Raw genomic sequence first — 20978 nt, 5'->3', positions numbered from 1 at the left:
GTCCCAAGTGAAGAATGGAATACTAAAAATTAATAATGCCTATTATTTTCCTAATGCTGTTGTTTACCAGATACTGTACCAAGAATATTACATATATTATCTCATTTAACCCTGAAAGCTATCCTCTGATGTTTGTATAATTACAATCTCCATTACACAGGGAAGGCTTAAAAAGGTAAAGTAATTTGTCTGAGATGGCACAGCTAGTAAGTAGTAAAGTTTACAGTGAACCCTGAGTCTATCTCTGCACTATCCAATACAGTAGCCATCAGCCATTGGGGGCTATTTAATTTAATTTAATTTAATAAAAATTAAATAAAATTAAAGCCTGACTTCTTCAGTTGCATTAGACACATTTCAAGGGCTCAATCAATAGTCACAGACTCCATTTGACCCAGAGTCCATGCTCTTTATCTTTATGTTCTATTTCCCTCTGTGGAAAACATGAAATTAAATGCTAAACAGCATGAAACTGAATATAAATGCTGGTGAAATTCTGAAAAGGGTAACATCTCTGTTATTTTAAGTCTTTAGGCTTATGAAGGATCATAAACTCCATAAGGATAGAAACTCTTTTTGTCCATGTTCACACAGTGAATGGTATGGAGCCAGCTCTCAAAATACACTTGTTGAATGGATGAGTCAAAGATGGATGAATAAAAGTTTGGAGATAGACTTACAATGCATATTATTTGGACTGATAGATAGAAAACAGCTCCTGGGCAGAATAACCTCACCCCAACTCTAGATGTTGTAAAGAACAGGATGTACTTCTGCCATAGCAGATAGAAATATTTACACAGTTCAAACCAGAAGGCATGAATCCACGTTCCTTCCAAATACTTCCAAATTATGTATGAATTGATGATAACTTAAGACCGGCTAAGTTCAGAGTAATTGCCATTCGATTGGCTTCAAATATACTAATGATCATGATAATGTTGATACTGAAGAACCAAACAGGCTGGGAGACAAATGCCTAAGAGAGCAGAGAGGTGAATTAATGGGAGGCAGGAGTAGGGAGGGGACCATTATAGAAGTTACAAGTTTGGAAATCACCAAACGATAATTCAGTAGAGTTGTGAAGAAATTTGGCTTTTAGAGGAAACTATTAGAACAAAAACAACAACAACCCCACCTCCACAAAAAGAACAAACTTAATGGGGTGGAGAGGGTGAAGGGAGAGAAAGTTGCATTTGCTCCAAAACTTCTGTGTGAAGAAGCGTGGTTGGGGGATATTAGTTGGACAATCCAGGGAGAAGCCACTAAATAAGGGCTCAGGTGGCCCCAAGGAAAACACTTATTATAGTTGAGAACTGAGAGGGAGGCCAGGCAAAATGGACTTGACCTCCTATGGGGGCAACATGCTGGCTTGAACTGAGACACAAAACTGGAAATTGGCACAGAAACAAGATCTAAGTAGAAATACATATTAAGTTAAACCGAGTAATGTAAATTACCTCGTTTTTACACACTCTATTCCTTAAATTTCCCACATCCCCAAGATACATACAAATGCTAGTAAAATGGTACAGACATAATAAAATGATGATTATACAGCCTATGTAGATAAGATTTAATAGATGAAAATGTAATTCTTGAGAAAAATAGGAAAGGAATTTTGATCCTATATACACACAATCTTTAGAGAAATAGGTTAACCAAAGGGCAATTGCTCAGATACCCTCCCTTTGGGTTTTGCCATGGGTCCCATTTCATCTCAGACAGTCATCTATAAAAGAAGAGTATCTTACATTTGGGGCTTTTAAAATAGTAGAAATCCTGACATTCCTGTCAAAGGGCTCTGTAATGCTTCCTGCTTCCAAAACCATTTCCATATCACTCTCTTCTAATGGCATGATTCATATTCATGTCAACTTGAAAAAGGATTGAAGGCAAAGTAAGGTAAAAACGAATTTATGTTGTGGATAATCAGCTGAAATCCATCACACCTGAGGGTCAGTTACTATTGTGCTTGGGCTGTGCAATCTACTTGGGTAAGACTGAGTGGAGTGGCAGGTCCTGATATTTGTTCTGGTAGCCACAAAGCCACACTAGCTCTCAAAAACACAATCTGCCATTCACTTAAGTCTGGTTTGCCAGCAAGCCCAAGGATGGACTCCCCACTAGTACCATCAGGCTCAGGGAATTTGGCTAGCACTAGGCACCTCAGACTTCTGCCAGCTAATTGGCTTTGGGGAAGCCGCTGACCTACTCTCCACTGAGTGGCTTTTGTGAACCTGGAACCTAGCCTGCTTCTCATCATTGATCAACCTTGGCCAAGCCAGCTGGCTTGTTCCTTTGCAGACAGCTTGCCTTAGGGAAGCTGGTTGGTGGCTCCTCAACCTACTAAGTGAGAGAGAGAGAGAGAGAGAGAAGGCGAGAAAGGATGAACTACAGAACAATCTCTCAAAAAATGACCAGCGCTCAGTGTCAGATGAGGAGGACTTAGAGATGAACAAAATCATGCCTAATAATTGATATATTAATAGGTGGAGTAGAACTCTGCATAGCCTTCACCAGAAAGGTCACTAAGAATTTAGGAATGGGGCCCAAATGAAATAAAACCATGAAACACTTCATTAAATGAGTCTTCTTCAAATGTATACCTGAATTCCTTTAGTTACATTCAAGCACAATGTCATCATCATCGATGTCACGTTGATATACGTATGCATTGGTAACAAGGAACAAAAATCTGTTGTTTGGAGGCTGGTGGGAAAAAAAATCCACACTAAACAGAGTCCTATGTGGTTCTGGCCACCCCTCACCACTTACCAGGCTGGCCTTCCAGTGCCTCAGCAAATGTTCAAGCAGGTTTCCCCCGCTTGGGGCTAAATCCATCGGGGATTTTTTATAATCCAAAAAGAATAAAAATATGTAACATATTAGATAAATGCTGGCTTCTTATTTCAAGTTCACAAATGGCAATGACAAATGGGGACAATCAAATAAATGATTAACTTTTAATAGTATCGAAGAAAGCTATAGGAACTGTTTCTTAGGATTTCAGTCTTTCTGCCCTCTCTAAAACAAATGCAGGGAGCATAGATTTATTCAGCTGAAATAATTTGTAGTGCTGCAACTGGTTAGTTCACATCAAAGATTCTATCTACTTCACTTCTAATGTAATTGTGATTTTAAAATATATACATAAATATAAAAGTTTTGGAGAAGCAGGTATGCAGGGAGTATATGATAGTCTTCTAAGAGCCACACGGATTACATTCAGAATCATGGACAAATCGTGAAAACATTAGAACTTCAATTTTCCCCTTTTATATAATAGATGAGATGATAATACTCCAGTGGTACACTATGGCCATATCCTCAAAACAACTGAGGCAGATGGTGCACAAAATCAGTGGATCAGATTCATTCTTCTCTACAAAAGCATGACTTATAAGAAATGTGGTTCTGGAGTTCATTTTCTAAAAACTCAGCCAGAGACTAAAGCTATGCCACAAGGCAAAATTTTTCTCTATGTTCCAATTTGGATTTAAATAAGATGTCATGCACTGACAAAAACACAGACCCGTAAATAGAGTTCCCAGGAATTGAACAGCTTCAGTATTACTGATGTTTATTTACGTAGTTTGTAACTGTTAAGTTATTCCAAAGTTTATGTTGGGATGTCAGGACTCTCAGAGTGGGAAGTCACTGTAAAAGATAGTCTGGTCTAATCCTCACATGATACTTGAACTTGTTCCCTACAACATCTCTCACAGTGCTGGGAAACTTATTGCCCTCCAACACAGTTCATTCTATTTCTGGACATTAAGTGAAGAACTCAAAGCACTGAAATGAGCCCTAGTTCCAAAAATGGGGGATGGGTTACTTAAGTCATCTTTTAAGAGTTCAGTACCTCATAATACCCATAGCCTCTGAAGAATCCCAAGCCAAATACATACATGAGTATTCCTGAAGTTCCAAAAGAATAACTACACTAAATAAATGTACAGCAGAGGCAGTAGAATCAAAATACCTGCTACAGAACCTAGACTCCTTCATACCCTATGAGAACATTGGAAGGTAACACAATCTCTCAAAGCTTCCCTTTCCTCTGTGAAATGGGGAAATAGCTACCACTGAGGTCATTGTAAAGATGAACAAACCCCAAAAAAAGCACATAGCACACAGCCTAATGTAAATTCAGCTCTCAAAAATCTGTGTCATTAGTCTTACCTTCAAAATCTTTACTATTCATTTTGAGACTGACTATTCAAGTTTCATACCAACGAAACATGAAAAAAATCACCATCTAGTAATACAGTATCCGTACATAAAATAACTTGTTGTGGTACCTTAAGTACATTCCCAAATGGCTTAATGTCAAGACGAAACTCACAAAGAAGGTGCTCTTCGCTATTGCTCATATTATAACTTGGGAGTTTTGTTTAATACTCTGCATTAATGAGGGAGCTTCTTAGGATAATATTACAATAGAGAGTGCAAGAAATACCTGTGAGGTCAATGCAGTTCTATTAACTGTCATCTAACCAGAAATATTTTCCTTGAATACCATTAAAGCTTTCTCCTTTTCTTTGTTCTGCTTTTTGAAGGCAGTAGGAGCCCAAATTTCCCTACCAATAATTTCTGTTTTTGACTTGGCAGCATAATGATACTAGACTTGAGGAAAATAAAATCACCTTGGCAATGTCTTCTTCAGAGGTTTTTACAAAAGATGTTTTGTTAGGATAAATTATACTAAGTAGGCTCTTTAACTAAGCAAAAACAAATCCACTTGTAACTAAATGACCTGAGTAGCTTTATGTTTTTTAAAGAGAACCTACCTGGAAAACACTACGCTCTTTAAACGAACATTTTATTAAAATGGAAAATATGAAACAGAAGGGTAATTAGACAAGTAAGTTGCTCTTTGCTACTCCTGCTGATAGGGTAAACTCAGAAGACTCTCAGAGTTCCCACCACCATATATAAATCAAGGCTCAAGCTGTGGTTGCAACAAAACAGCTCTGGGATAATTTTTCTTTATATCCTGGGGGCTCAGGCCACCTGATTAGAGAGATGTAATAGCAGTTAAATGAATAAATGTATATTTTGTGCTCTCTCATATATGTGTGCATGTGTGGACATGCACAAATTGACTTCTCTAAAAAGGTGGAAACAGAAAATATAACCCATGGACTGTGTTGGGATCACTCAGAATAAATAGAGCATCTGGACAACTAATTCCCTAATGTAAAAGAAGATCTCCATACTCCTACTATTTCTTCCACCCAAGGATTTCCTAAACATTAAGTCAGCACTATTAATCTATGAGTCAGAGCAAAAGATGAAGATCTTTTATTTCATAGAGACTGGCAATTCTTGATGGATTTAAAATAATTCGTCAAGAAGCTGGGCCAAAATGGCATGACCCTTTTGACATACAGTGTCCTCAACCTTACTATTTGATCTTCACCACTCCTGATGTACATTGCCTTCTCTAACTCACGATCAGTCCAATACTCTAGCCTGCTCAGTTATCCCATAAAGACATTTTCCCAGACCAATTCCCATCATTATCTCTGACTTCAGTGGTCCCATCAAACTTTGGGTGAGAAGCCTGGTTTCCTCAGAACAGAATCCTAAGGAAAAGTCACCTCCTAAAGAATGTCACTTATTTATATACCTTAAGCTCAAAACCCCTCATTAGACTAATAAACTCTGTTGCTTATTGGGATCTCCAGGACGTTTTCCCATTTCCTCCAACTGCCAAATAAGTATTCAGGTCACTCTTGGTCTAACAACAGATGCAGGCAATCAACCCAACTAAGGAGCAGGAAAGACCCCTTACTGGGCCAAGGCTGCAACACAGCTTGGCATAGATACAGGATGGTCCTGGGCATATGACACACATGGCTTTTAATCCCATTCCCACTTTATCTGCAGTGGGACCATGGGCAAGTCACTAAAACTCTTTGACCTTATGTTCCTTATCTGACTAATGAGAATCTGACACCCAGGGTCCCACTTTCCTATACTGGGTAGGGTCATAACATGATAATTAAATCTTAATACCATGTATTGTCTCACCACAAATGATGACTTATTCCAAATGCCAATTTTCAACCTCCGCTTTTACTTCTTCTGAAACATGGGCACTCACAACTCTACTATATTGTTTACACTGCCTATCTGGAATCTTCATACTGTGTGTATTTTCTAGACTTTCACAAAGCGGGGAAAATATGCATACATAACACTGAGTACCTCTGTAATTAAAAGATACTTTATGTTTTTGTCTTTCTTTCTTTCTTTTTCTTTTTCTTTCTTTCTTTTTTTTTTTTTTTTTGAGACAGAATCTCACTCTGTCCCCCAGGCTGGAGTGCAGTGGCACGATCTTCACTCATTGCAACTTCCTCTTCCCAGGCTCAAGCCATCCTCCCACCTCAGCCTCTGGAGGAGCTGAGACTACATGTGTGCGCCACCACACTTTGCTAACTTTCTGCTTTTTATTTTTATTCTTATTTTTTGTAGAAAAGAAGGATTCATCACGTGGCCCAGGCTAGTCTCAAACTCCTGTGCTCAAGTAACTGTCCCACCTCAGCCTCCCAAAGTGCTGGGATTACCGGCATGAGCCCCTGCACCTGGCTGAAAGATACTTTAAAGAAATAAAATCAAGTATGAAAATCAAAAATGGGTATCAATAAAACACATAACTATCTGATTTGTTTTGCTTGTTTTAATAACTTATCATTTCCTCCAGAGGAAATATTTAGAAGCCATTTATAATTATATAAGCCTGCTCTTCTCCTTTCCTACTGCTGTCAATATTTTTATTTAAAAAGTAACAATAAAACTTCAAATAAGATCTGACTGGTAGCAATCACAGCAGTCTGTGTTGAGATTTCAGATGCCCACAGAAATAAAACCATACTGACTGCACTTCAATATATTGACAAGAGCTGGGAGGAAATGTGAGGAAATAAAGAGCGAAAGTTTTTCAAACACAGGCAAAAATACACAATCAGTACTTCAGTTCCTACTTATTTAAATACCTATTAATTGCTCTACTGTGCCTTCAACTCTCATGTCTGTTAACTTTGAAAAATATAACATATTTCTTGCTCCTCTAGGAAGATGAAAAGCATCAGAAGAATTTTCAGTTAAGACAAAATTCACAAATAGCACATCTCGTTATCCATATTTATCAAACCAGAGCTCCTATGGTAGTTCCAACTTCATTGATGTAGTCATCACCATCATCATCATTGTAATTATAAGTCTCTTGGTGTCATATATTGGAATAATGTTTCTATAGGCATTATATCATTTTTAATACTATATATATAATTTCAGATTAGAAGGGGTAAGAAAGAATATAGTCTAACTGCTCCCCTGAAGATACAGGAATGGAGACTCTTAGAAATGAATGGACTTGCTCCAAATTACATCACAGTATTAGGTAGTTGAGAAATTAGAAATAAAAGCTAAAGCATAGGCCCAGGCACAGGGGTTTATGCCTGTAATCCTAGTCCTTTGGGAGGCCAAAACTGGAGGATCACTTGAGGCCAGGTGTTTGAGAACAGCCTGAGCAACCTAGTGAGATGCCATTTCTACAGAAAAAGTTAAAATAAAAGTAGCATGGTGGCATGCACCTGTAGTCCCAGCTACTCAGGAAGCTGAGACAAGAGGATCACTTGAGTCCAGGAGATCAAGGCTACAGTGAGCCAAGGTCATGTCACTGCACTCCAGCCTGGGGGACAGAGCCAGACCCCTTCTCAAAAAAAAAAAAAAAAAAAAATGCCCACACAAAAATTTACTTATGAAGTTAACAGGATTCTTACAATTCTCCTTGCTCATTTTAAAATGTGTGCCATTTTTCCATTTTCTTTGGTGGAACATTAGCTTTCTCCTCCTCCTCTGCTTTCTCTTCTTCCTCCTCTTCTTTTTCCTTTGAAGACAAAGGAGTAAGTTCTCCTTTCTGAAGCTAAACCAGTAATTTTAAAGCTTTCTTCACCTCGAACGTTGTTAGTGAAAACCTCTGCTTGGGTTAAAGCCCCTTTTTTTCCTTTTTACACTGTTGTCTCTCTTCATTTGACCTAAGGTCAGATATTAAAGACTAAATTTCTGAGCAAATTTTCATTTATTGATGTGCTTCTATAAAAAGTTTGGAAAGCACCCCTAAGGCCATTGACATTGCCAGTGGATAACAAATTACATGACCTTGGGTTGGTCTAGCAAGTCAAGCTCATAGCGTCACCTGCTAAGCATGTACTGGACCCTGTATCTACATTAAAACTCTTGGTCTTCACAAAAACCTCACAAAGTAAGTTCCACCTTCAGTCTCATAGTTATAAATAAATAGGCTAAAGTGAGTGAGTCTTAGAGAAGTTCTTTAACTTGCTCCAAGTCTCAGAGGTGGTAGAACCAGGTCTTGAATCTACAAGCCACCTGGCCCCGAATCTTGACCCTTACTCTCTCTGGCCACAGTAGCTAATGTTGACCCGGTCCTTACACTAGGCCACACGGTATGCTAAGCTCTCAACCTACAATATCTCATTGAATATTTACAACACTTTGTTTGCAAATACTATTAGTGGTGCCATCATTTTACAGATGACAAAATAGGAGATTAGAAAAGTTAAGTAATATTTTTTTAAGGTAAAAGAAAAAGCACACTTTTCTGGCATGAAATAACAAAACTGGTCCTCTAAGTTGCCTTGTTTCATCTATACTTTGGCATGCAGGCTGGCCTGGCTAAAGAATATAATGTGAGTGAATGTGAGACTTTTGCTCACCTGCAAGAGTAAAAGAAAAATATTTCAGCTGCCAGGGTGAAAGCCATCGTGCCAATAAACATCAAAACAGCCTTTAATCCTTTGATCAGTGAATTCTATACCTAAATAAAATGATTATTGCTTTCATAAAATGTCTCTGTTTGCTACTGACAGAAAGCAAACTGAGCTAGTATGTCCTGCAATAGCCTTTAAATAACCAAGGAGAGAGATCAAAATAAAAATAAATCTTGACCAGATTTATAGGTGCACCTTGATTAGTTCTTGTTATTTTCCTTCAAATAAGCAATACCTGAAAAAAATGAAAAGGGAATGTTGAGACCAGATATCATGTAATAGATGGGCTTTCTCTGACATACAGTATGGTATAATGACAGAAAAAAATAATGCTGGCCCATCATTTGTGACACTTACCAGCTAAGTAGAGGAGAGAGAAAGACAAAGAGGATTTTTCAGGATGCTGAATGGTGCCACCACTTGGATTTCAACAAATTATCATTTGTTTTACTGTACTTCTCAAAGTTTTGTTGTATTTCAGCATTTTGTTGCTTTCTCTAAGACAACACGTTTTCCTTTTCTTCAACTGGTACAATTTTTTTGAAAAATTCTAACATTAAAATCAAATGTTGTGTATTCAAGTATAATTCCATTGCTTGCTAATGAGAAAGCATATCTTATAAGAATTTTAATTACGTACAATGTGATGAAACTGGAGTTGTTTACCTACTAAGCCATCACTTTCTCCTTCACACTCCCACCAACGCTCAGATATCTTCTCAAAGTGAGATGCCATAATTAATAGAAATGCCAGTCAATAGAGCTAAGGATTATTATTTTAAAAACAGTATAATTCTCATTTTTCTATAAACTATCCTTTTAATGAAAACCTCATTTCCTTCAGGTCACATTTTATCTACAATGGATTTGGCTAGTTGAATAAAAATATCTGTTAAAGGAGAGAAAGTTCCCATCAAAGCTGTTGAAATCTGATTTCATTTCAGATTCTGGAACTAATGTTGTTTTTTGTTTAAATAGATTTTGTCTGTCAATTTCCAGACCTGCTGTGCCATCAGCCTGTATGGACTGCTGTGGTCAACACGGGGGTTGTAGCAGCAAATTTTATTATGGACTGGTAATTGAATTGAACAGGTTTACATTTGAATAGATTTACTACATCATGATCTCTGACATACTGCATGGGACTGAAATCCCTCTCCATCCATAAAGACACATTTAAGACAGTATCATTCTCTCCAGGCTTAGAAAGCAAGTCTTGAACCAAGGAGATGGTCAAACATAATTGTGCATTTATATGCAGGGTACCATGCAATATTTCACTGCATTTTTTAAGTACAGAAGAAAAACAATATTCCATATTTACTCATAACCATCCCATCCTTTTGATTTGGTGGTTGTGGGAGGTAGGCGGAGGTGGTTAAAGAACTGATATTTTGCCAACAAAGTGGGCATTAAGAAGTAAAGGAAAATAAATTATTATTTGAGTATATCAGCAACAGCAGCAATTCCCTAGAAAACAGATACTTGCTTGATAACAACAATTGAAGAGGTGTGAATTATAGATAAGCACTGTCCCATTCACTTTCATCAACAATGTTTAATTAAACACAGTTCACACCTCTTCATTCACTCTTACTGCCCTTCAGGATTGTTCCTGCTAGAAATCACAATGGAAAAAATATTTAAGGAAAAATATCTTCTTTAAACCTGGAAAAGCAAATGGTATGTAAATTATAGCAGTAAATCAAGCTAATAAAAAGTTACATATTCCTAGAATTCGAGAAGTGGCTCCATGTAATTCAGTATTTCAAAATAAAACCTAAATCTAGATAAATACCACATCAACACAAAGTGTTCATTCTTGTATTAATTTTACAACTTCTTAAAAATGGATTTGCTTTTGAAAAATAATCATTCCTCAACTTTCAAGGATTTGAAATCACTCTTAATTAAGTCTTTTTGATTGAGCATAAGTTTAGTTTGAGTCTCTACAATGAAACTAAGTGGCAACATAAATATAATTAAGGCCAGAAATTGACTGTCAATCACTGATCACCAACTTTCAGAAATATGTTTTGTTTGTTACTCTGCTATAGGGGTTAAAGCAATGGCTAAGATAAAGGACTCCACAAACGTAAGCTACCACCATCATCCTAACTGAAAGAAAAACTCTGTCATGTGGGTTGGGTGGTGGTTGTTTTAATTATATGTTTTCCTTTATCAAAATTGTCCTTCTGGCAATTTCACGTAAGTTTTCTCTAGTAAGAACCACCTAATCTGTCTTTTTCACTGTCATATCACTGGAGCCTGGAATAGTGTCTGGAATATGGGAAGACCTTAGTACATATTCAGCAAATGGATTACAAGCATAAAACATGTTAACTCTGAAAAATCCTAAAAGGGTCAAAGGCTATACCATAAAAAGTACCCCCATCCTCATTTTCATTCACCAATGTGACACTGTTACCAATCTTTAGGTATCCTTCCTTCCTTCTACTTCTCCATGTATACACATATGTATATCCATCACAGTGTGTACAATGTCTGCCAGCCATTCTCCTTTCCATCTCTCTCTACATACATATATATATGTATACACACACACATTCCCATACACACACACACACACACATATAATGAATCATACTATTAAAAAACTTGTTCTTATATATTATTTACTTAGTAATGTATCTCGGTCATCTTTTTGTAAAACTTTATCATAACATTATACACTTCTTTGTTTATAGCTCTTTCTCAAGGGAAGAGCAAAGTTGAAGACTAGAAGAATTTAAGAGTGTCTTCTTTGTTCCTATTTGATAAGTAAAAGTCAGAGAAATACTATGTGAATTCCATATATCCAAACATAATCTGATCCACTCATCTTCCTATAATATTGTTCACAGTAAAAATCTTGAAAGAAGAACAAATCAGGAAAAATTATGACACCACGTGACGGCACTCACTCATTTACACTCTGATTCACTGTTGGTGAATTAATATGTGAGCCTATTTGGATTTAAAAGTTAAAAAATAGGGGATCTCACTGCCAGTAGTCGTGGCCGAGTGGTTAAGGCGATGGACTAGAAAAATAGGGGATCTCCAGTAAGAACAAAATATAATAATAGGACAAGCCCCAGAAACAAAGCATAGTTCTGTGATGCAACAGAAGTTATACATTTAAATATTTAATGAATCGAATTTTCTGTCAAACATTAATTCCCAACATTTCATTGTGTTACTTTATAAAACTGTGTTCATTTCAAACTTGGTGAATTTTCTGAAGAAAAGGAAACAAAATTCTAAATGCAGCATGTAAAAATGCACATTTACAAACACACACACAAGTACAGCAATGTGTAAAAGAACAAAAACTGAATCACAGGCTTCACAAAGTAAAGAAAACATTTTATCCATCTCCAAGCTAACATGTGAGTTTCACTAGAAATGCTGAAATATACAAATATTTCAGGACCTTCGACATGCGTGGAATAGTTGAGCGGCATCTAGAATCAATGGGCTCAGTTCCTGGCTCCACCAATTATAAACTGTGTGAGCTTAAGCAATTTGTTTAGCACAGAATACATGTCACTGTTACTATTTTATGTTTGTTGTAGTTATCCCCAACTGAAAGCAAATAGAAAGCAATTTTAATGTCATATTTCAAGCCATTTGTAATAGAAAATAAACTCTAAAAGATAAGGTTGGGAAAGAATAAAGAGTACTTTAAATCCAAGATAAATTAAAAAAAAAAAAAAAAAAAAAAAACCACTCTCTGCAAACCCAGTAATGAGAAGAAAACCAAAAATTCAATGGCGGTAGCCTCTTGGTTTGTCTTCATCCTTTGCTTTCTGCAAATTGTAAAGAAGAAAAAAGCACTACGGTCAAGCATACCTGGTGTGTTTGGCTGTACATCAGCTTCTCCTACCTTGTCCCTTCCTGTCAGTGTCAAGTGGTTAGCCATAAGTTATCAGAAAGTCCAGGTATATAAGGAGTATTCTGCCATCAGAGTCAGAGTACTTACTGTTACCTCATCTTTTTCTGGTTTCTCTAAAATTGGTGGAATTTTTTTGCCTCCCATCCCCACACCAAAATCAAAAGCTCAGGGGCACTAGAAAAGAGCCTTACCTTCTTTCAGCATGCCCACTTTTAAACACTTCATGAAGCGGCAAGCCTGGCAGGATTTACGTCTGCGCTTTGTGATTTCACATTCATTCGTGGCAGGGCAGCTGTATTCTATATTGCCTACAACACAAGTTTGAAAAAAAGTTGTCAGATTTGCAAGATCCAGAAAACATTAGCATCCCAAAGGCAATGTCAACTCTATTATTCTTACTTCCCCACCCCGAAAAATGTCACATGAGACTCAACAGAAATGACACAAATACCAAGCTAGATGCTCTGCTATAATCACAAAAGATACGTGGGGCAAGGAGAACACACATGGCAAAATGCTTCAAAAGATGAACTTTAAAATTAGCCTTCAAAACATTATGCTGAGTCCACCCATGCGAAGGAAGAGTCTTCCAGAATCTTGTGATCCAAAAGAAATTTCAAAATAGATTATGTTCATGACAACACAAATATCAAAACCAGATTCTTGGATTGCCAATCCTGGATTTATTCTGTTTCCTAATACTTTGGTGCATCAGGCTTCTTGTCTTTCTGACATTGAACAATATAAACTTCACTGTGGAAAATGGTATGTAAACAAATCTGGGATGTTATAGTAAGCTCCTAGAGGGTAGGGACAGAAATTACCTAGTTGTTGCTTTAGCACTTACCAGAGCCTTAAAACACAATTCTGTGCTGGGTAAATGCTTCCTGATGATGGTGATGATAATGAAGATGATGGTCATCACCATTATCATCATCATCATCATCATGATGTGTGTTACATAATTTGCATAATTAATTTCAAACACTGAAGTTCCCTGATGTGAGACCAAAGAATAAATTGCTACAAAATTATATATTTTTAATATTAGACTTTGTATCACTTATGGTAGTACCTACATATTTAAAATGGTAACTAAGAAACCACAAGAAGATCCAAACTAAATTTTTTTTTCAATTAGTACCAATGGCAGTGTGTGGGATGTGCTTTGGGGCTGCCTACAGCTTTGTAAAGAAGCTGCCTTTAAAATAAAGCTTTTCTCCCCTATCAGCTCTGTCACATAGTGCTTGAAGGTCTTTCGTTACTTCCTAACCCTTTCCCCTTGTGATTAAGTGCATTAGTATCTTAATGAAAATGCATTCTGTTTATTGCCCTCTTGGGAAGGGGGAGGTCATCACACCAAATGCATAAATTGTCATCAGAGACGGTCCGAGCATAATTGCAATTTTGCTGCTCCATGCTTGCTATACTCAGGGTCCATCCAAGTCCCCTGAAACATGCGCAGATTCTAGTAATTAGCATAGAGTCTGCCTGGGACCACAGCATTGATGAAATATTTCAGAGTTAATCACACTTTGTAAACACTGATTTATATTGACTACCTTTCTTCAGACTGATGTCTCCTCATTAAATATCACATTAGTGGATTGCAGGGTAGTACAAAGACTCAACTACTCAGCAACTGCTAATTCAACAGGAAGTAATACCTAACCACTTATAACTACTGAAAACTGGTTAAGTATGCATGACTTGAAAGAAACACATTATAATTTGAGATAGCCTATCAAAATTGCCTAAATTAGCATACTAATTCATGGCATTTATAATAAAAAAAGCAACTACTTTTTAACAGGAGGTTAAATAATAAGAGTAATATTAATTGCATCAACAGAAGTATATACCATCACCTTCCTTGGAGATATTACTGATGCTATACTCTTAGAAAACCAAGGATAAGTCAAAGAAACCAGAGTGACTGGGTCACAGTGAAGGATAAAAGGATTTATAATCTGAACTTTAGATGAAACATTCTTCACTGCAGAGTTTCTTTAACCATTTCTGAATATTTATTTTGCATCAAAAGAGTTTTGCTAGTAATTTTCTAAGGGTTAATTAGTATTCGACTACTAGATCCTTCCAACCTGTACGGCTCCCCCTACACTTACTTAAAAAGAAACAGGTCTTTGCTGTCTTAGGAAGGACTGAACAGTGACTGGTTAAAAGGAACAGAAAGAAAGAGAAAAAAAAAAAGTTTGCCAAACAGCATTCTTTTCCTTTTTTCTGCCTGAAAAGTCAGTATGAAGTAACACTTTCATCACTTCCCTTATCAAGGTATGAGTGCTAGTCCTACCCACCTTTAACCCAGTGCTAAAAACTTCTACCAGGATGATCCACTGCCACAAACATAATCATCATTCTTTTCAAACCTGTTCCACTTCCTCTTTGAAAACTGTATCCCCATCCTTCATATCAACAAACTTCTGACAAGAATGCACATCAGGCATGTGTGAGCTCACACCTGGACTATGGCAGTTATCCCCTCCCTGGGCTTTTTGCCTCCGTCCTGACCCACTCTAATCCACGCGGCATACCGCTGTCATCTTCCTCTCCCCTAGGATTGCTTTGATCACGTCATGACGCTGATTTTAAAAAATCAATAGAATTATTTGCCTTTCTGGATGAAATATAAACTGTAAGGCTTACAAACAGGGTCTTCTCCCAGCCTTTCATTTACTTTTCCAGCAATATTGCAATTGTTACCTGACATGAACTTTTTGAGGCAGCCAATTTGATTTATTCATTTTTTGCTAAGTGTCCTTCAAACTTTCCTCTGAGAATTATCTATCTTTGCCACTTTTTCTACTTAAAATATTTCCAAGGCTCCTTGTTCAAGTCCAACTCCATTCCAATCTTTCATGAAAACTTCTCTGACTATCCCAGAATATGATTTCTTGGTTTTCATACCTTTTCAGGTACTCTCATCATATCCAGGCAGACCATATTTTGTTATACCTTTCACACACATATTACCCATTGGATGGTAAGACACTAGAGGACAATGGACATTTTTTATGCGGTATAAAAACCATCCAAGCTGGGCACAGTGGCTCACGCCTGTAATTCCAACACTTTGGGAGGCCAGGTGTGGTGGTGCATGCCTGTAATCCCAGCTACGTGGGAGGCTGAGGTAGGCGAATCGCTTGAACCCAGGAGACGGAGGTTGCAGTGAGCCATTGCACTCCAGCTTGGGCAACAAGAGCGAAACTCTGTCTCAAAAAAAAAAAAAAAGTCTAGTTAATTTTTCAAAATTGTGAACAGTAGCTTTGACAAAAATGGAAAAAAGTGTAACAAAAGGGGAAAGATTATGCCAAAAAATTTACAAAAGCTTCTGAGGAGTGAAGTGTGAATAAAAGAGGAAATCATAAAGGAAATTATATTATATGGGAAATAAAAATCCATACTGATGTGAATAGGATAAAAATAAAAGAAAAATAAAATAATACAGATAGATGGTGCTAAATGAGTTACATAATTTTTATCTTACTATACAATTCTTATTGGTATTGACAAAATGAGTGCTCTCAGAACTGGAGCTACATTGGAGAAAATATTTAGGATTGATTCAATAGTAGTAGCTAAATCTATGAATGACTCATCTAGGAATAATTATGTAAAGATTTTAAATCTCTTCAAAAGGCAGAAGGAAATCTGTCAAATAATGATATGAGAGTTTTAGATCACATTTAAAGGACTCTGGTCTCCTTTTTATCCATTACATTCTATAATTCTTCAATGATAAGGAGAAATGTAAAAGCAGGGGAGGTTTTCCTAGTGTGTTAGAATGAAGTCTCGAAGTAGGACCTCTGTGTTATTCCTTGTTGAATCCTCAGTGCTAATCGATGAGCCAGGAGTTTTGTATTATGGCTGGTTTGGGATAGAGAGAGGTGGTTCCTGATATTAAGGAGTCCACCAAGAGGAGACAAGACGTATAAACAAACAATGCAGTTTAGTGGGTGGTATCATGGTTCAGGATGCAGTACTGGCATACTGGTAAGTACATACATTCCCACAAACACAGAGATTATGCTTGGGAAGATCAGCAAATTCTTCACTAGGAGCAAATGCTTGAACTATGCCATGAAAAGTAAAGAAATGACTACGTTGGGGTGAAGGAGGTAAAGGACTCTTCCCAGAGTGACAGCAAATACAACATATGTGTAAAAATTTCACCATGAAAGGATGGAAGACATAGTGGTCCTAGTGTCTTCACAAACAATATATTTTCAGTTGAAGTGTATAGAAATTGTTTTCTGATTAACTGGGTCCCTTTCACAAATATTTTTTTCAATAAAGTTGCCTTGACACATATGGATAACCTTGATTTCACTAAGTGACTCTGGTTTGTATCTTGAAAAACAAGTCAACATCATTGTAAATAACTTATTTGCTGGAGGAAAACCTCTCTAATTTCCAAGCCCTCCCATTGAGTTACTCAGTTCATTGTTGTTGGCTATGATCACCCACCCAACAAAGTCTTTGATCCATGTTAGAGTCTACAGAAATTGTGCCCTTGAAAAACCTTCCCTGGTGCTTTTTCTATTCCATAAAGAAAGGATTTCATCCTAAAAATGTGCTGCCCCAAGCACCTGGGTAACGATGTTACATCTATTTTGGTAATGGTTCAAAGACATTACTCCCAGTAGACCATATGATCTCTACGGGGCACTTGTTTTCCTTCCATTCTCTAAAAGTGGAAACTAGACAAAAATATTTCCAGTAGCAACTATGGGCACCTGGAATGTGAACACTGGATATTCACTCAGGAGGATGCAGAAGTTATTGTTCACAGCATAGGATTTTTCATTTCAGACACGGAGTTTTCTTGGATTACAGCTTGCTATTTTCTGGGACACATTTGTTAGATGGCACCAGGGACTGAATTGGGCAGCTACTGATGACACGACTGGAACTTTCCCAGTTTTGTCAATAGCTAGGGAAGTGTGCTCTGCTGCAGAGGGAACCAAATCAACATGGAAGCTCTGGATTTTTAAACCAGGCTGACAAGAATGATAGAGCAATTTATAATATCTCCTGGCGGCTTTTCAGAAAGTCCCGGGCTCTGATTACTTATTTCAGAGTCTTTTGTACAATTAGTTTGCAGGCAATATAATTTTCTCACTTACTGCTTAATAGAATCTTGCAGCTAGCTGGCGGAGAGAATAACAGGGTGTATGTAAAACTCCAGCCTGGAGTGCCAGTGGATAATTTGTATATTCCTTTCAGTCACTTAATGGACTTTTACAGTTTGGCAGTGAAAGGGCTGAATGATGTAAATTAGCATGGCATCTCAAAATAAAAATATATGTCAAATCTTTATTCCTGAATCACATCACTCACACATGGTAATGATACATTTGGATTTATGTAGTTCCTAAGACATGTCCTCTTTTTCATGCATAGACATCACAATTGTAAAGCCGATTTGAAAGCATCTGTATATTTCTCGCAATTGTTTTAATTTTATTAACAGAACCAAATAGCTTGCAATGACCCACAGGGCACTCCAAGTGGGGTTTATTCAATTGTTTTTCAACATTAAGTGATTTAAAAATAATGGGATTTGCCTCAGTACACAATTACAGAGCACTGAAATCTTGCAGGCAATAATCTGTAGTATTTTTGTTTTAAATGCCCTAAAACATAAACAAGTAAGAAAGAAAGAAAACTCTGTTTTTATTGTATAGTAGCAAAGGTTTTTCCATTTTTACAGTGATCCAACTTTCCTTTTTTTCTTTGTTTTTCTTTCTTGTTTTCAATGGTTTGTTTCTAGCTATTCTGTGCTCATTTCCACCTGAAAAAGAAAATACTATCTATAGCTGAGATTCATATTATGGAATAGTAATTTATTCTATATACATAACTTTTTAAAAGTCATAATTACATCAATGAACACGTAAGTTAAGGGAGTTATGTTTTTCAAAGAATGCATCAACAGTTCGACTTCAAATAAGTTATGTAGGAACACTACATCTGTTCTCAAGGGATTCCATCAAATACTTTTTGGTGCTTCCTTTAGAACTGCCACCAGAGCCACTTTATAAGGTATAAACAGGGATTGGGAGGCACTATATTATATCTCACTTTCTCCCAAACGTATTGCCCTTTCCATTTTGACATCAAGCCAGATGATTTTTGTTCATTACTAAATTTTAAGTCTACCCTTAAAGGTCAATGATTTGCCATCACTGAAGTTATTGTGAGACTCTGTTTCAGGCTTTAAAAGACGATTTCCAAAAATACTACAAGAAATGGGTAGTATCACTCTACTAATGGGACCCCAGACCACCTGCCAGGTGAGGTTGTGGCATACTGAAGCGGGAGGAGAGGAGCATCACATCAGGTTAATAGTTAGAGCTGACTCTTATCAAAGCAATTTCATACACAAGAGTGTGCCCAAGTCTCATGCTCTTTGCCTCTGAACTGTCTCTCTACCCCATAAAAAATGAGGTGGTGGACAGGAAGGTATAGACAAGATCTTTTGCTAGTTGATTCTTTAGCATTCTATAAGATTAAATTCTGACAATCATAAATGTAGTATATAAGAGGCATACAGCATAGCGGCGCAAATTGCTGCATTTTCAAGGTGAAACTCAAGCCTCACTCCCAAATAGGAATGGACGATGCTTTGCCCTTAAGGGAGAAAGACTGGAAGAATATTCACAAGCAGGCAATGTCTAGTGACTGGAGATCACACACTCTGGTTTCATCCTACAGTGTCCTGTGTTTGGGAGAGTCACCAAGGCTACAGTCTGTGCCAGTTCTGGCCACTCCCTGTGCAACATTTCTAACAATAAGATTCTATTCCTCCACTGTATTGAATGAAAAATGCTTAGCATTTAAAAATGCTAAAAAATGAGAACAAATTACTTAGCCTTGATTTTTTTTCCAGTTTTTAAAAAGACTACATCTTCTCTCAGGTTCCCCTAAATTTGTAAATACGGGCATTCTTTTATCACTTTAATTCTACAACTATCAACTAAACATTAGACATTGTGCATGTTCATTTTAGGACAATATTATTATTATTATACTTTAAGTCATAGGGTACATGTGCACAATGTGCAGGTTTGTTACATATGTAGACATGTGCCATGTTGGTGTGCTGCACCCATTAACTCATCATTTACATTAGGTATATCTTCTAATGCTATCCCTCCCCCTTCCCCCTACCCCACGACAGGCCCCGGTGCGTGATGTTCTCCTTCCTGTGTCCAAGTGTTCTCATCATTCAATTCCCACCTATGAGTGAGAACACGTGGTGTTTGGTTTTAAGACAAAATTTTTGTATGTCCATTCTATGTCCATCTTTAGTATGTTACTTTGCGTATAGTTAAGAAAAATGTCTGAGGAGGAATGTGTGACAGGAGGGGAGGAGAAAAGAAAGAAAGGTCAGGAGCTGTGGCTCATTCCTGTAATCCCAGCACTTTGGAAGGCCAAGGCAGGTGGATCACCTGAGGTCAGGAGTTCAAAACCAGCTTGGCCAACATGGTGAAACTCTATCTCTACTAAAAATACAGAAAAAGAAAAAAAAGCCAAGTATGGTGGTGCACGCCTGTAATCCCAGCTACTCAGGAGGCTGGGGCAGGATAATCACTTGAACCCAGAAGGCGGAGGTTGGAGTGAGCTGAAATCATGCCAGTGCACTCCAGCCTGGGTGACAGAGCAAGATTCCATCTCAAGAAGAGAAAAGAAAAGAAAAAAGAAAAGAAAAGAAAAGAAAAAAAGAGAAGAGAAGAGAAGGGAAGGGAAGGGAAGGGAAGGGAAGGGAAGGGAAGAGAAGAGAAGAGAAGAGAAGAGAAGAGAAGAGAAGAGAAGAGAAGAGAAGAGAAGAGAAGAGAAGAGGGGGAGGGGAGGGGGAGGGGGAGGGGAGGGAGGGAAGGGAGCAGGGGGAAGGGGAAGAAAGGAGAGGAGAGAAGAGGAGAGGAGAGACGAGACGAGACGAGACGAGAGGAGAGGAGAGGAGAGAGGAGAAGAGAAGAGAAGAGAAGGGAAGGGAAGGGAAGGGAAGGGAAGGGAAGGGAAGGGAAGGGAAGACGCAAACCTAGGTTCAAATTCCAGCTCTACCATTTTATTGGCTGTGTGAACTGAACCAGTTGCCTTTGTTACCCGCAGTTTGCTAAAGTACAAAAAGAGGAATAATCATATCTGCTTTATAACTTTGTAAAAATTACATGAAATGAAGGTATTAAGATCATATACATACAGTTTTGATCCCTTTTCTGAGGAAAAAGGAGAGAACTGTCTCAAGATCCCATTTATTA

At 37.5% G+C, this 20978-nt stretch overlaps 1 protein-coding gene across 5 annotated transcripts in view; it reads right to left on the bottom strand.

Moving 5' to 3' along the window:
* ESRRG (estrogen related receptor gamma) overlaps window positions 1-20978 on the bottom strand; it is a 595005-nt gene that overhangs the window by 140306 nt on the left and 433721 nt on the right. For all 5 annotated transcript variants that reach the window (XM_007988442.3, XM_073011508.1, XM_037986155.2 and 2 more), the window contains one exon: window positions 12888-13004. In XM_007988442.3, the coding sequence (XP_007986633.1) occupies window positions 12888-13004 (117 nt within the window). The remainder of the gene's footprint in view (window positions 1-12887; window positions 13005-20978) is intronic.

Source organism: Chlorocebus sabaeus, chromosome 25 (genome assembly GCF_047675955.1).
Source record: "Chlorocebus sabaeus isolate Y175 chromosome 25, mChlSab1.0.hap1, whole genome shotgun sequence".
NCBI lineage: Eukaryota > Metazoa > Chordata > Mammalia > Primates > Cercopithecidae > Chlorocebus > Chlorocebus sabaeus.
The sequence above is the reverse complement of the archived record's forward strand: the minus strand, read 5'-3'. Positions and strand labels throughout refer to the sequence as shown.